We start from the raw sequence: 16,059 nt of genomic DNA on the forward strand, positions 1-16,059 counted from the left end.
AGAGCTATAGCTATGCGCTTGTGCTGATGTCGGGTGCCTTGTCCTCAGCCGAGGCGACCGCAGGCGAAGCGGCGCGGGGCTGTTCCACCGCTGCTGGCGGCGGCGAGACAGACGACGGCGGCAGGTCCGAGTTCCCGCTCGACGTCTTCAGCCAGCAACAGAGGCAGCGGGGCTGGGTGGTGCTGCACTTCGCGGGGACCGCGTACGCACTGGCACTGCTCGCCATTGTCTGCCAGAAGTACTTCGTCCCGTCCCTGGAGGTCATGGCCGACTGTGAGTGCGGACTTTCTTGTTCTGATTTTTTTTCTGTAACAGTGCACGCAAATAGACGGACACCGCGAGGAGTAACACAAATGGCATAGGAGCGGACGACGCGCTAGCTGTTCAATCCCGATTGTCCTGACTGAATCAAGCTTGGACAGTCAGCACTTTGTTCAATCCCTCCGTCTGTGCTGTCCAATGAGCTGTCACTGTCTTTAGCTATAACGTGCCCCAACCAACCGACGTTAGGACTGTATTGCACGCAAGCTGCTTCGTAAGCTTTGGTCCAGTAAAACAGTAGAACTTACAGAAAGTGTCACGTAACGTGATTGTGCCGGGGAGGAACGGTAGCGGCGTCACTTCGTGTGTTTGCCTACCACGGCGAGCTTTGGGCAGAAGCGCCGCGAGACGATGTTTCTTAGTGCGCATCAAGACAGGCCTGAGAGCTGTCACGCACCGGCTAGCCTTGATCAATAAATTTCAATAAATGTATGTGCGTAAGATTTACAAAGATTTACAAAGAGCTTAGACATACACTACTGACATGCCTTGCGCATACGTTCTAGTGAGAACCCTATAGAAAAATAAAGTGCACAAATTCCTAACATGTCTCAATATTCATACATGCCGAGATGACTTTGTTCTAAAAAAATTGACAAGATTTTTTCTTCGTAAGCTTACATACCTAGGAGTTTGCTTATACATAATCTAACAGACGTATTCGGGGAACCTAATGCGTGAATAGATGTTAGCACTGTGCACACCCTCCATAACACTATAAAAGTTCAAGAAAGTTCAAGGCAGCAGCTTACGAAGCGCGCTTCCAAGATGTGCTTTCTTAGATGATGAAAAATGTCCGCACAAAAGGAACAGAGAAAAGTGACGAGAAGGATTTACACTATTCACGCGAAGAATAAGGAAAAAGCACGTAGCGACAGCACTTGTAAAGTTTACGCACATATTTTTATCACGTCGAAACAGTCGTATTTACGTCCATTCCTTTCTTCTACATTTGCACTTTTTCGTTCTCGCTTGTTTCCGTTTGTGTTCCCGTGAATCGTATCGCGAGCGCAGCGGTAACAGGGTCGTCAATTGCTTCCTCGCGCGAAGTGAACAAAGCATGTCTGACTAATCGCAGGCGCGCTTGCTGTATCTTAAAGGAGGCATAACATTCCTTACTTGCTAGCGTCTGCGTCTGAAAAGAATCTTTCGAGCCCTGCAGCAGTGAGGTTCGAAGGGTTCAAGGATTCGAAGTTGTCACCGTACGTAAGTGCCTCTTGGCGTTCCCGGTAAGCTAAGCGGCCCGTTTCGCCATTTCTTTATTCTCATTAGCTCTGTTTTTTTATTCATTTTTATTCTGATTAGCGCTGTCCAAACCTGTACATAGTCGGAAGACACCTAGCCGCTGTCAAGGTCGCCTGTTTTACGCATAGCTCAGAACCCCATTGTTCTGGTGGCCCGTCTCTCCGCTCTTAGTATTTGCCCGGGAGCAAAAGTTTCTGTCTATATGCAAAAGATGGCCAGATAACGGCCGCAAAAAGACGGCCAGAGGCAGGCAGACCCGACAATGTGCTGACGCGTGTATTTCCGCGCATACGTGACTCGGGGCTTCCCGGTAAGCGCCGCAACCTTTTTCATTTTTCTTCCTTTTCACACCCGTTTTAAGTGCTGTTCAAATTCGCCGAAGATATATCGTGTAGCTAACCGCATTCAAGGCCGCATGCGTGCGTGAGATTACGGAACCACGATACTAAACCACGAACCAATGCTAAAACCATTGAGAGATGATACTATATTGCGCTACCTATCGTGGGATTGTGCTACCTATCAAGGGATTCTTTAGGTATGTAAGGCCCTCTTGGCTGGAATTCTCCGCTATAGGGTAGCCTCGTCGGCCTACAGGATTATCGGAGTTATCTCGGTTGTTGGGTTGCATAGTCAGAAGTTCGAGTTCTCGTATGACAAAATTTTTATTTAATTCTGAGGATGGTAAGCTTGAATTTCACCTCTTTCAGTGCACTACATCTCCACGCTTGGAGTGGCGCCTAACACCGACAAAAGCCGAAAGTCAGTGGGCCAATGCTAATCCAGGTACAACCAAATTAGGAAGACCCACTAAGCTTCAACAAAAGACACTCCCTCACCAGAACAGGAATTGGCTTCCCTGGTGCAGTATTCGGCCACTCCCTCCCAAATGACTCACTCAATTACCCAATGGCCCTCAGTCCCCAGCAGCTGCAGAGCACCTGACCAAGGCGGTGGTCAGACCTGTAACGCAGCAGAGGGTGCTAAACATCTCTGGGTCTGGACAGGCCGCCAATTGAAACGGGCCCTTGCAGCGTTTAACACCTGAACCCCTTCGAGTGAGGCTAGCTTAGCAGGACTCCTTGGGGAACTATCAGACATTATTTGGGATATCATCGGCTTTAGTGGGATTAGAAGAACTGGTGAGGCTTACACATTGCTGAATAACGGAGATGTCCTCTGCTATAGAAGTCTCCTAAATAAGAAGCAATACGGGGTTGGATTCCTAATCCATAAGGACATAGCGGGCGACATTGATGAATTCTACAGCAGTAATGAGGGGGTAGCTGTAGTCGTAATCAAACTTAATAAGATGTATAGATTAAAGGTAGTACAAGTCTACGCTCCAACGTCCAATCACGATGATGAGGAAGTAGATCAGTTTTATGAAGACGTTGAATTAGCGATGAGAAAAGTGCAAGCTAAGTATACTGTTGTAATGGGCGACTTCAATGCAAAAGTGGGGAAAAAGCAGGCTGGTGAACAAGCTATTGGCAACTACGGCGTCGATTCTAGGAACGCCAGAGGAGAGATGCTGGTAGAATTCGCAAGAAGAATAAGCTTCAAATCATTAACACCTTTTTCAGGAAGCGTAGCAACAAAAAGTGGACCTGGAAAAGCCCTAATGGTGAAACAAGAAATGAAATTGGCTGCATACTTTCTGCTGATCCGAACATTGCGCAGGTTGTAGAAGTGATAGGTAGGGTAAATTGCAGTGATCATAGGCTAGTGAGGGCTAGGATTCACCTCAATTTTAAGAGAGAAAGAGCAAAATTGGTCAAGAATAAACAGGTCAACCTATAGGCAGTAAGGATAAAAGTAGACAAACTCAGGCTGGTACTTGCAAACAAATATACAGCCTTAGAACAGAGAGATGATCATGACATAGAGCTAATGAATGAAACCGTAACTAGGCTGGCTTCAGAAGCAGCAATTGAAGTGGGAGGCAAGGCACCAAGGCAACCAGTAGGCAAGCACTCGCAAGTAACAAATGACCTAATAAATAAACGACAAAGAATGAAAGTGTCCAGCTCAAGAGTTAAGACAGAATTAGCAGAACTGTAAAAACGGGTCAAGAAGACGAAAATAAGTGATATTCGAAACTATAACCTTGAGAAAGACTGAAAAGACCGTAGAAAATGGACGCAGCCTGAAATCAGTGAGAAAAGAACTTGGCATAGGAGAAACTAAGATGTATGCACTGAGAGATAAGCAGGGTAATATCATCAGCAATCTCGAAGATATAGTAAAGGAAGCGGAAGAATTCTATACTGACCTGTACAATACCCAGAGGAGTCAGAATACCTCCATTCGGAGCAGTAATGAACAGGTTGCAGAGACTCCTCCTATAACTAGCGATGAGGTTAGAAGGGCCTTGCAAGACATGAAACGGAGATAAGCGGCAGGAAAATATGCAACAAGAGTCGATCTAATCAAAGATGGAGGAGAAATAATGCTTGGAAAACTGGCGGCTCTTTATACGAAGTGTCTATCGACTGCAAATTTCCCAGAAAATTGGAAGAATGCAAACATTATACTAATACACAAAAAGGGAGACGTCAAAGAATTGAAAAATTATAGGCCCATTAGCTTACTACCTTTGTTATATAAAATGTTTACCAAAATATTCTCCAATAGAATAAGGGCAACTCTGGACTTTAGTCACCCAACGGAATAGGTTGGCTTCAGGAAAGGATGCTCTACCGTAGATCACATCCATGTCATTATACAAGTAATCGAGAAATTCACAGAGTACAATCAGCCCTTCTATATGGCTTTCACAGATTACGGAAAGAGATTTGATTCAGTAGAGATACCAGCTGTCATAGAGGCATTACGTAAACAAGGAGTACATGCCGCTTACGTGAATATCTTGAAAAACATCTACAGAGATTCCACAGTTACCTTAATTCTCCACTGAAAACGTAGGAAGGTACCTATAAAGAAAGGGGTCAGACAAGGAGGTACAATATCTCCAATGCTATTCACTGCGTTCTTGGAAGAAGCATTCAAAGTGTTAAACTGGAAGCGCTTCGGAGTAAGGATCAATGGCGAATATCTCAGCAACCTTCAGTTTACAGATGACATTGTCCTGTTCAGCAACACTGGAGACGAGCTACAACAAATGATTGAGGGCCTTAACAGAGTGTAAGAGTGGGGTTGAAGCTTAATATGCCGAAGACAAAGATAATTATGAATAGCCGGGCAAGGGAACAAGAGTTCAGGATTGCCAGTCAACTTCTAGAGTATGTGAAGGAGAACGTTTAACTAGGTCAATTACTCACAGGGAACCCTGATCATGAGAAGGAAACTTACAGAAGAATATAAATGAGTTGGAGCGCATACAGCAGACATTGTGAGCTCCTGAGTGGAAGCTTACCATTATCATTGAAGAGAAAGGTGTACACGTGTACAATCAGTGCATTTTACCGGTGCTGACATATGGGTCGGAAACTTGGAGACTGACAAAGAAGCTTGAGAACAAGTTAAGGACCACGCGATGACCGATGGAACGAAGAATGCTAGGCATTACGTTAGGAGGCAGAAAGAGAGCGGTTTGGATAAGAGCGAAGACTTGTATAGCCGATATTCTAATTGATGTTAAGAGAAAAAGCAGGTCACGTAATGCGTAGATTAGATAACCGGTGGATCATTAGGGTTACAGAGAGAGAGTGAGAGGAAAGGGGAAAGGCAGGGAGGTTAACCAGAGAAAGAGATCCGGTTGGCTACCCTACGCTGGGGAGAGAGATAGTGCTGCAAGTGTCACTGTGCTGTGCGATGACAGTATTCGGTGACAGTGACCGATTGTGATTGTGTGTCTATGCTCCTTCCTTTCCATTGGGGTTACAGAATGGGTGCCAAGAGAAGGGAAGCGCATTAGAGGACGGCAGAAGACTAGGTAGGGCGATGAAATGAGAAAATTTGCGGGCGCTAGCTGGAATCGGTTGGCGCAGGACAGGGGTGATTGGAGATCGCAGAGAGAGGCCTTAATCCAGCAGTCGAGATGATGATGATCATGGTGACGTATAAATTCACTTCTTCGTGGTCTTAGCAGATCTTTTCCAACCCTCACCTGCAATTAGTTGTCGCTGTGTGAACAAAATATTTCGCGTTCGTCCTGCTTGTGGATTGATTTTATGTGGTAGTTTCTCGACCAAATATTGAGCCACTCAGTTTCTCTAGTTCTCTGCGAACTACTGTACTGTAATAACGCTGAGAGACACTGCATGCATCCTACGTGGCAGAAATATATGTTATTTCATTGCGATGTCAATTATATCGACACTCCAGGCACCTACGCGCCGTATGCTGTGGTTGCAAGAGGAAGCGTGCGAGGGTGTGTGAGCCGAGACGCATGGGTGGCTTGATGCGTGCTCGTTGTTGAAGGTGACATGACAAAGCGCGTGCAAGGCGGGGAGGCGGGGGCGGGGGGGGGATTGAGTGTGCGGTACCGTGATCAGCTGAGCGCGCATCTAGCCCGACCGCGCGCAGACCGCACCTTGCGTTAGAAGTAATCTCCGGTGGGTGCAAACATTTAGCTAGCCGAGATGGCTGGTGAGTTCATGTACGCTGAATTCGCACGCGATTAGTACCCGGAGGTCACGTAATCTGAAGTTTAAGAGACGCGTTGAAGGGAGAGGCACTATTAATGTTTCGCTTTTGAGGAGAAACTGCGACTTTTTGTGTAAACGTGCAAGAACGAAAGTCTGTCTACTGTGGAGTTGCTTTATTATTATTTATATTTGAAGCGAGAAACATAAGTATGTGGCTGAGAGACGCGCACAACTGCCTGGAGATGGGGCACAGTTCCCACTTTCGTCAGTGAGAAGGACTCAATGAAAGCAAGTAAATATAAATAAATTGTTAGAGGCCCGAACTGATTTGAAGACACAACTAAAACGAGGTTCTAGTGTCGGCAAAGCTTGAATGAGATTGTTGTGTAGCTTATGGAATTTTCCGTCTCCGTATATGACGGGGCACAGATTTGCCAAATCCTGGGGCCTGGATTGTTTCGGTTTCCTTTACCCTGTGGCCGACTGCTAGTGGCGAGTGGTAGAGTGGTTCACTATGCATTTAGATATCTCCTCAAGAGCTGGTCAATGGTTGGAGCTAAAGATATAAAATTAATTGGTTGCTGATTGTATACCAGTATGCACGCACAAGGCTTATTCATTACTGAATTATTTTGAAAATGGAATAAGAACTTTGGCTGAGCGTCAGCTGAAAGAACAAGTGTTGTGATGCCGAATATATGTCCTTTTCTGCTCATTGATCAATCAAGGCGGAGTTGATCTCAACAGCTCACATTTTACTAGTGGGGCATAATGCCCATGTGCACGTGGCCACATTTCATTAGCTTGACATAACGATACTGAGAGCGAAAACCTCACGACAGCGTTATAGCCCACAAAGCGTGTACGCATACGTATTTCATCTTGAACATAGCACAACGTGAGAAAAAGGTTGACAGATTGTTCAAGTAATGTCCACCCTAGCCAAATGACACATGCGCGTAAGTAAGTTATGTCTCGTGGTAACAAAGAAATGGTGTGGAAAGGCAAGCTTGCAATCACGTACGGACACAAGTAGAATGTGAAGGACAGTGTAAAAGCCCTTCCTTAACATGAATCCCTGTCCACTTACTCAACTTTAGTCATTCTGAACTGCGGAATGTAGATCATGTAACTCCCATGTTAGGTATAATACTCTGGGCGGCAAATAACGTCCGAGAACTATAGAATAACGCAAAAATGCTCTAGAATGCATTGAAAACGTGTCTCTGTGGTGTCTCGTGTGCTTTTTCCTCAGACTTCCGAGTTCCCACTGACGTTGCCGGAGCAACCTTCATGGCCATGGGCACATCGGCACCCGAACTGTTTTCTTCTGTCTTCGGTAAGTCGTACTATATACGTGCTATAATGCTCCGCGATTGAAACGCGATATTCGGAGCGCGTGGCTGCCGGCACTGTTTTTGCGCTCTACCTTGGTGGGTACTGGGGACGCCGAGCTCATGCATTTTTTGTATCGCATCAAAGTGAGGATGAAGGTGCTGCATTTTGACAGCATTTGACCTCTTCAGTGACCACCCATTGCTCATCCGGGGCGCAAAAAAAAAAAAAAAAAAAAGAAAAGCTGGCCGCCATGCGGCCTGAGTATCAGGCTTCAGTCGCTAACTACTCTGACCACCTTACCCTACGCTTGTAAGGTGTTCAGGGTTAGATATTTGCGGGTAATGCCTTCCCTGCGCTTGCGTTTGATTTCTTGCTCACTCGCGTCTGCCTGTCTCTGCGCAATGCGCCTCCGCTATCAGCATAGAGTTTAAATTTTGAAAGAACTTCTTTCGTATGTATACATTATAGAGAAGCACGTCGTACTGAAAAGCGCACATGAACATGTACCTTCTCTGCTACAACGACGGAATAAATGCGGGGAGAAATACGAAGCTGAGGACTGGTCTACAAACATTGCGTACGCGCGTGCGTAGACATGCAGTAAAACAAACGTATTCACGGTCAGCTGAGTGTTAATCAATAGTTGAGCATTAATAAATGAAACAAAATAGTCCAAAGTCTTTGGTGGTACTCTCTGTATGCTTGCTTTTGATACTTGCCGAAACACTGGAACAAGCTAAAAAAAAGAAGATGGTCTCCAATCCAGGCTGTGAAAGTGGTTGAACAGCGAAGCAGTAAACGACAACTAGAACGAGTACCCAGTGTGACGTAGGTTTAAATTATTCACGTGGCGACATTCACATGTACTTTACCTAAATATTAGCCTAAGACGTTTCGACGGCCTACGACTAGGATTGCGCCGCTACTTCGTGCACCTACAAAGAGTGGACCAGAGAGAAGAGAAATTTCACCACGCCTTGTATGCATGCTGCTCTTCAGGCGTCCTCACTATACATGGCCTTCCCATAGCACTGTCAAAAGACAAATCATTTGTAAGGTGGGCTCTTCTTTTACGTGCGAAAGCGGGGTTACGCCACTCGCTGCTTCGTGTGCTACATTCGAGCTGCCGTCGCAGCGACAGCTTGCGCAACAGTAATCTTTACCAGGAAATGTATGTGGGGAGCGCTACGTGCTTCGCATTGAATGTAGGTGAGGGAGCACCTTATCATCAATTATGTGGTTCGGATGCTTGTTTTGAGCTTGTTATCTATTGAAGCGTATGCTGTTCTGTATGTTGTATACGTGATTCCAAAGAATGTATGCACTGTTCGCTTCACTTTGCTGAGTGCTTTTAGCCTCTTTCTTATGGGGGTATGAACCATTGCATTTGGGGGTGTGAGCCATAGATGATAGTTTCTGTCGACATTACGCCACGAAGTAATCCCTGGATCTTAGCCATAGACAGCTTCGCTGTAATATTGATAATAACTGCAATTATCTTTTTGTTTAATTTTGTCAGCCTCCTCCTTGTCCCGATGATAATATACCAATTGACAACTTGTTTTTCTTTCTCCCTAAACAAGGTCTATTTGTGAGTGAAGGCGACATCGGAGTGAGCACAGTACTGGGTTCAGCAGTCTTCAACATCGTTGGAGTCACCGGTGTTATCGGACTCATCATTTGGAAAAAGGTACACCAGTAAACAATCTTCAACACCCCCGCCCCTCCTTATCCACACCGAACGCCCCCCAAATTTGATCGTGTTATTGAACTGTATTTGCCACAAGTAACATTGGCGTGCCTTTGTTGTGTGGGCGGTTGCTTCAATTTGCTCCCTCCACAGCAGATGATACCCTGTAACGCGAACAATTCTTGTCTAGTTCAAAAGGAAAATAAGTTCGCGCCCGTTAGGACGACGCAAAAACAAGTTACGTGGCAGGCGTCGTTTGGCTCTGCAACGAATTTGCAGTGCTAGGCGCGTTTGCACACTGCCGGGTGCAAAAGGCCGATAAGTGCCCTAGCGCAGATTATTGCCCAATGTAACTGAGATAATGCATCGGCTGCTCCGCAGGACTGTTGAACCAAGCATCCCTGCGATATGACACATTCAGGCCAGCACACAAATAAGTGAACCACTATCTTTAGGCGATAAACTGAGAAAGCTAGAGGGACGCCCATGGCGTGACGAGATGAATGAAGCGAGCTATTCTTTCTGTACCGCAAAAAAAGCAAGAAAAAAAGCCATATATGTTAACCAAGACATAGATGGCATGTTGTAAAACAATTTTTTTTTGCCGGAGGGGGTGGTCGAGTATATGGGGGGGCGATTCCCCAGTACTTTGTCTCCGTCAGCGCAAATTATTTACAAATATCCAGTGAATGAAAGCGTGGAAACACAGGCGTTCGACCCCACGTCTTGTCCCTGCACGCGAGCAGCAGTGCACAGAGTGATAAAAATTATGCTTTATATGCATATTTTCTAAATAAAGTGAAAATAAACATACGTTATGCGGCTCGGGAATAGGTCATGCGGTCAGTATGTGACGCCACAGCCATGCCACGCCCGGAAAGAGCTTTGCGCCAATACTCACAGTTTTGCATGCGTAATACATACGAACTGAGACGAAAACCTGCAGGCGGATATCTCGGTGCACGAGCATGCTAGAATTCTACCAAATAAAATTGTGTGTACGAATATGACTGCCTGTAGGGTTCTAATACAAACATGCCCGCTTACTGCAGTCATTAAAAAAGTTCATTATACGGTTTTAGTTAATTAGGTGGGTGACAGTGACAATTCTCGTCTCACTTTGTGTCCCCTTGGCCCGTAACTTATATGCATAGGGAGATTTCACGCACCTCTCAGTGCCTAACTTTAAGAAATCTGTAAAGCTTAAATTCGATCCTCCTCGAAACCCTATACAACAGAAGAGCATTTCTGTTATTGTAGATTCGGGGCCTAAGGCAATAAACAATCCAAACCTGTCTAAACAGACGAGCGATGCCTTCCTTTATGTTGTACACAGAGATAGTCCACTTAATAACTTAGACTAATGAAACTTAAAATTGCCATATTAATATCGTTACCTCAGTCTGGGGATGTCGTCGGCTTACCTACTCTCCGTACCCGACGGGGTAGCTTAGTTACTATGACAATGAGCCGCTGAGCTCGCGGTCGCCGCTTCCAGCCCGGCCGCTGCCGCCGCATTTCGATGGGGTGAAATGCTAAAATTTGGCATCATCATCATCATCATCATCATCATCATCATCATCATCATCATCATCATCATCATCATCATCATCATCATCATCATCATCATCATTATCATCATCATCATCATCATCAGCCTGGTTACGCCCACTGCAGGGCAAAGGCCTATCCCATACTTCTCCAACTGCCCCGGTCATGTACTAATTGTGGCCATGTTGACCCTCCAAACTTCCTAATCTCATCTGCCCACCTAACTTTCTGTCGCCCCCTGCTACGCTTCCCTTCCCTCGGAATCCAGTCCGTAACCCTTAATGACCATTGGTTATCTTCCCTCCTCATTACATGTCCTGCCCATGCCCATTTCTTTTTCTTGATTTCAACTAAGATGTCATTAACGCGGGTTTGTTCCCTCACCCAATCTGCTCTTTTCTTATCACTTAATGTTACACCTATCATTCTTCTTTCCATAGCTCGTTGCGTCGTCCTCAATTTAAGTAGAACCCTTTTCGTAAGCCTCCAGGTTTCTGCCCCGTACGTGAGTACTGGTAAGACACAGCTGTTATAAACTTTTCTCTTGAGGGATAATGGCAACCTGCTGTTCATGATCTCAGAATGCCTGCCAAACGCACCCCAGCCCATTCTTATTCTTCTGATTATTTCACTCTCATGATCCGGATCAGCAGTCACTACCTGTCCTAAGTAGATGTATTCCCTTACCACTTCCAGTGCCTCGCTACCTATCGTAAACTGCTGTTCCCTTCCGAGAATGTTAAACATTACTTTAGTTTTCTGCAGATTAATTTTTAGTCCCACTCTTCTGCTCTGCCTCTCCAGGTCAGTGAGCATGCATTGCAGTTGGTCCCCTGAGTTACTAAGCAAGGCAATATCATCAGCGAAGCATTTGGCAGATTTGGCAGATTCAACTATAGTTGACAGCTACGTTATGCGAAGCATTGCGCGAATCGTTGCAGTACAAGACGTCGATGTGTGTGGCTCTGTTGGTGCACTAGCGGCTCGAGACGCGCTTTGTTGCTTTGCTGTTTTCCTATTGGCAATTATTTCAAAACGAACGAACGAACGAACGAACGAACGAACGAACGAACGAACGAACGAACGAACGAACGAACGAACGAACGAACGAACGGACGGACGGACGGACGAACGAACGAACGAACGAACGAACGAACGAACGAGCGAGCGAACGAGCGAACGAACGAACGAACGAACGAACGAACGAACGAACGAACGAACGAACGAACGAACGAACGAACGAACGAACGAACGAACGAACGAACGAACGAACGAACGAACGAACGGACGGACGGACGGATGGACGGACGGACGGACGGACGAACGAAGGAACGAACGAACGAACGAACGAACGAACGAGCGAGCGAGCGAGCGAACGAACGAACGAACGAACGAACGAACGAACGAACCTTTTCCAGAAAGCCAAGCCAAGTTTCCTTTCGCACGAATGCTCCGCTGTCCGTAAAATCAGCGTATTCGCTATTCGGCAGCGTAAGTCAGTCTTATTTATTTTTTATTTATTCAAAATACCCCCAAAGGCCCTCATTACGAGGGTATTACATGGGGGGGGGGGGGGGGCAATCACAAGCACTGGTCACCCATAGTTAGTACATACTAAAAACAAGAGAGTGTAACAGAAGTAATAATACAGTGAAACATAGGTAATATACACGATAATTAGGTCACAATTATTACAGAGAAAACATTAGTACATATTAGGAGAACATAAGGCAACTGCAATGAAAAACACCAACAAACATCGAAAACACTGTAAAAGTCCCAAAAAAGAATAATAATACGATTAGTCGACAAGTCGTGAGCGAATTAAATGTTGAAACTTAGTCAAGTCTAGTTCCGTGGCAATGACTGATGGTAAGGCGTTCCATTCAGTTATTGTGCGTGGTAAGAACGAATATGCATAATGGGATGACTGGCAGTTAATGCGTTTGACTTTGTATGGATGGTCACGGCGTGGAAAAATAACTGTTGGTGACTGAAAGAAATCATCGTAAAGTGATTGATGGGATAAAGCTTATGGAAAAGTGTTAGGCGAGAAATTTTACGGCGAAGTGCTAAGTTGTCCAAGTCAGCTTTATTCTTTAACGAGGTGACGCTGGTGTAACGTGAATAATCTGAAAATATAAATCGCGCAGCACGGTTCTGCAAGGCTTCGATGTTACTGATGACATAAGTTTGTTCGGGATCCCAGATGGCAGACGCGTATTCTAGTTTAGGACGTATTAATGTTGTGTATGCTAGTTTTTTAACATGCATTGGGGCTTCTTTTAAGGTATGTTTAATAAGTCCGAGAGTACGATTTGAAGAGGCAAGGGTAAGATTAATATGATTATTCCATGATAAGTTTGACTGAAGATTGATGCCAAGGTACTTGTAAGTAGTTGCGAGCTCCACAAGGTTGTTATCAAGGGAGTAGGTGGTTAGAATTCGTGGCCTATTGGTGAAAGACATGAGTTTAGTTTTGGAAATATTTAATGGCATTAACCAATTAGAACACCATGCACTTATTGCGTCCAGGTCAGTTCGTAGTAGGTGGCTATCAGTGTTACTTGTTACACATCGGTAAGCTACACAATCGTCTGCAAATAGTCTGATTTTAGATGACACGCAACTGGGTAAATCGTGACATTTTGTGTTAACACAACAGTTATAGGAAATTCTAAGCAGGAAGAATGAGTCTCCTATGTGGCAGCGTCCTAGGGCACTATAAGGTAAAGCTATTAAAACTATTTCTATTCCATTTCTGCAATCAGTTACCCCACGATCGGCGAAACATTTTTTGGGTCATACCGATTTCGCCTGTCTTTCACGTTACGTTACGAAAACCGCAAGAACTCCAAATCTGATATGACGTGTACGAACCGATTATGCATGATTAGACCAAACAAAAGAAGAAAACAAATTGCTTTCCAATTCTACGCCTTTCTCACCAGTATCCTTCCGCAATTGGATAAAATGTTTTCTGGCTGCGGCCCACATCCCCAGTCTCTCATGGGAAGTCATAAAACCCCAATACCTTCCCCACGTCAAAGTGACTTGTACACATTAAAAATGCATAAATATGCCGAACGCAACTGTTTGTTATTGAGGCGAAAGCCTTAGACGGCTCATGGGACTAAAAATCCGATGTCCGGCGTTACGTCGTCCGGCGCCATAGCACCAAAATTCACGGCAACTAAATTCGAAGAGAGTCGAACACTCGACCTTCGATGGGTGTTGAACCCACTACCTGAGGGGTTAATTAAGGCGATTTTAATTAAAGGGGCTCTGCACCACTTTTTATCGAAGTGGAGAAAGGCATTTGAAAGGTAAATAGGCTATTTCAGAAAAAATATTGGCCGCAAAAATGCGTTCAGCAGAAGCGGTGTTATTGGCAATCAAACACGGCCGCCGCTGCACTCCCGTTCTTTCTTCAAAGTTTTGCACTGCGAAGGTTACGGCGCAGTGGGACGCGCCCACAACGCCGCGCCTTCTAAATGTCACCATGGCGCGCAGTTGAAATTTCATTTTGGATGTTAACGTAGACGCCACGACTTCCGCCTTTGGTGCCTACAGCGCGCTAAACACAAGCGAAACGCGGTTGTCCTCAGCGAGCCGCAGTGAGCTTAGACAGTGGACTCGTGGCGGCACTCCGAGGCGGCCGCAATACCTACGCCATACAGCCGACCGCAACTTTAGGTCTGCTATCGGCCAATAGCAAGCGTCTTAGGAATGACGAAATAGTGGGTCCAATGACGACATAAAGCGTGAAGAAGAGAGTGAGGACAGGGCCTTCTGTTGAAAAGAGAGCGTTTGAGAGAAAGGCGACTTTGCGACCCGCTTGCGAGCTCCACGGACCGCGTACGAGAGCAAAAGTTGGCTGAGATGTTAACAACAGCGTATGCTACCTGCGGACTATGTTATTTCACCTGGCCCGAGGGGTGGTTTAAGGCCCACAACCTTTGGTGTTAGTTAGAGCGAATTAGGCCATCATTTCCTTTATAAAAAAGCTTGAAGCCGAGGTGAAGAAGAAAAAGCAGGCCCGTAACCAGGGGGGGAGGGTGGCCCCCCACCCACGCCACCAGTCCTCACACACATTGCTAAAGCACCGCCAAATCAATGTTGAAGCTTGATAGCAATTCGGTGGTCAACATTTTGCTGCCTTTTTCACTCCTTTTGGATGACGGTATATATCGGCATCTCCTGGGGTGTGAAGGCCAATTTTCTTATCGAATCGGTGCCCGCGTGATTAACTCGAGGTGCATTCAGTTGTCATCCCCAGTTCAATGGTCACACTCATGGCTGTTGCTTCGTTAGCTCAACCTTCTTTGTTTAGGCTCACCCAAGGACCATGAAAAGGATTCGGTTGGAAGAAGTGTATCTGTTCGGTCGCTGTTTTTGTGCGGTGCTCTGAGTTTTCTGGTTTTTGGACATTTACGGTTACCATTGACGACGATTGATTAACGAGACGTCGGGCGAAGATTCAACGAGCCAGGCGCCTTACAGGTACGACATTTCTTTTTTGAGGACCTGGCTATTACCCTGCCGCTACGGTGGTCGGAAGCCGAGAACATCGTCACGAGCCTTATGCTCGTCCAAACGTAACAAGCCATATGAATGATGCTACGGGCCGTAATGAAAAGCCTGGGGCCTTGCAAGCGTCACAAAGCTTCATAAAGCCGGCACGTTTGGTTCTCCACAACTCGGCATCAACTTCAGCGAATTCAGGAATAATGGCTGACGGTGAAGCCGAGAGCAAGAAGCCTCGCCTAGAAGACAGCAAGTACGATGACACAACATCGAATTATGAGCTAAGTGATGAAGAAGAGATGGGTGAAGATGCACCATTTACTTTGGTCACGTACAAGAAAAAGCGAGCCGAAGGCATTCCGGTTTTCTTTCGCCCAACAAGTGAAGGTACTACTTTTTGGCAAGTAAATCCAAACCGAGTGTCTGCCGAAATAGTTTCCGCTGCCAAAGAAAAAGTACAGTCTTTCAGGACGAACAGAGATGGAAGCTTCAGTGTCAGCGTTGCTTCCTTAGCGTCGGCGAAACGCCTTTTGATGCTCTCAAGTGTAGGCGGCCTGGAAGTCAAGCCCTTCATCCCCGAGTCAAACACGCGAAACGTTGGGAAAGTAAAGCATGTGCCTCTGCAGTATACAGACGAACAACTCCTAGACTTCTTGAAAGACGCAGGAGTTATATCGGCACGCAGACAGATAAGATATTCTCGCCAAGAAGATGGAGCAGTAAAGTCACGTCCACTTCACACGGTAATTCTGACTTTCAGAGACGATCGCCCTAGTCCAGGAAGAATTTACTTGGGTTTCACCAGTCACCCTGTCGAGGAATACTTAGGACCAG

The 16,059-nt window shown here is 45.8% G+C and overlaps 1 protein-coding gene across 1 annotated transcript in view; it reads left to right on the forward strand.

Annotated features, from left to right (window-relative positions):
- Positions 1 to 16,059, forward strand: part of LOC126541959 (sodium/potassium/calcium exchanger 5-like) — an 81,395-nt gene that overhangs the window by 42,245 nt on the left and 23,091 nt on the right. Inside the window, exons 4-6 of the mRNA XM_050188930.2 lie at positions 49 to 273; positions 7,375 to 7,458; positions 9,041 to 9,147. Of these exons, the coding sequence (XP_050044887.1) occupies positions 49 to 273; positions 7,375 to 7,458; positions 9,041 to 9,147 (416 nt within the window). The remainder of the gene's footprint in view (positions 1 to 48; positions 274 to 7,374; positions 7,459 to 9,040; positions 9,148 to 16,059) is intronic.

This window comes from Dermacentor andersoni, chromosome 2, assembly GCF_023375885.2.
Source record: "Dermacentor andersoni chromosome 2, qqDerAnde1_hic_scaffold, whole genome shotgun sequence".
NCBI classification, from domain to species: Eukaryota; Metazoa; Arthropoda; class Arachnida; order Ixodida; family Ixodidae; genus Dermacentor; species Dermacentor andersoni.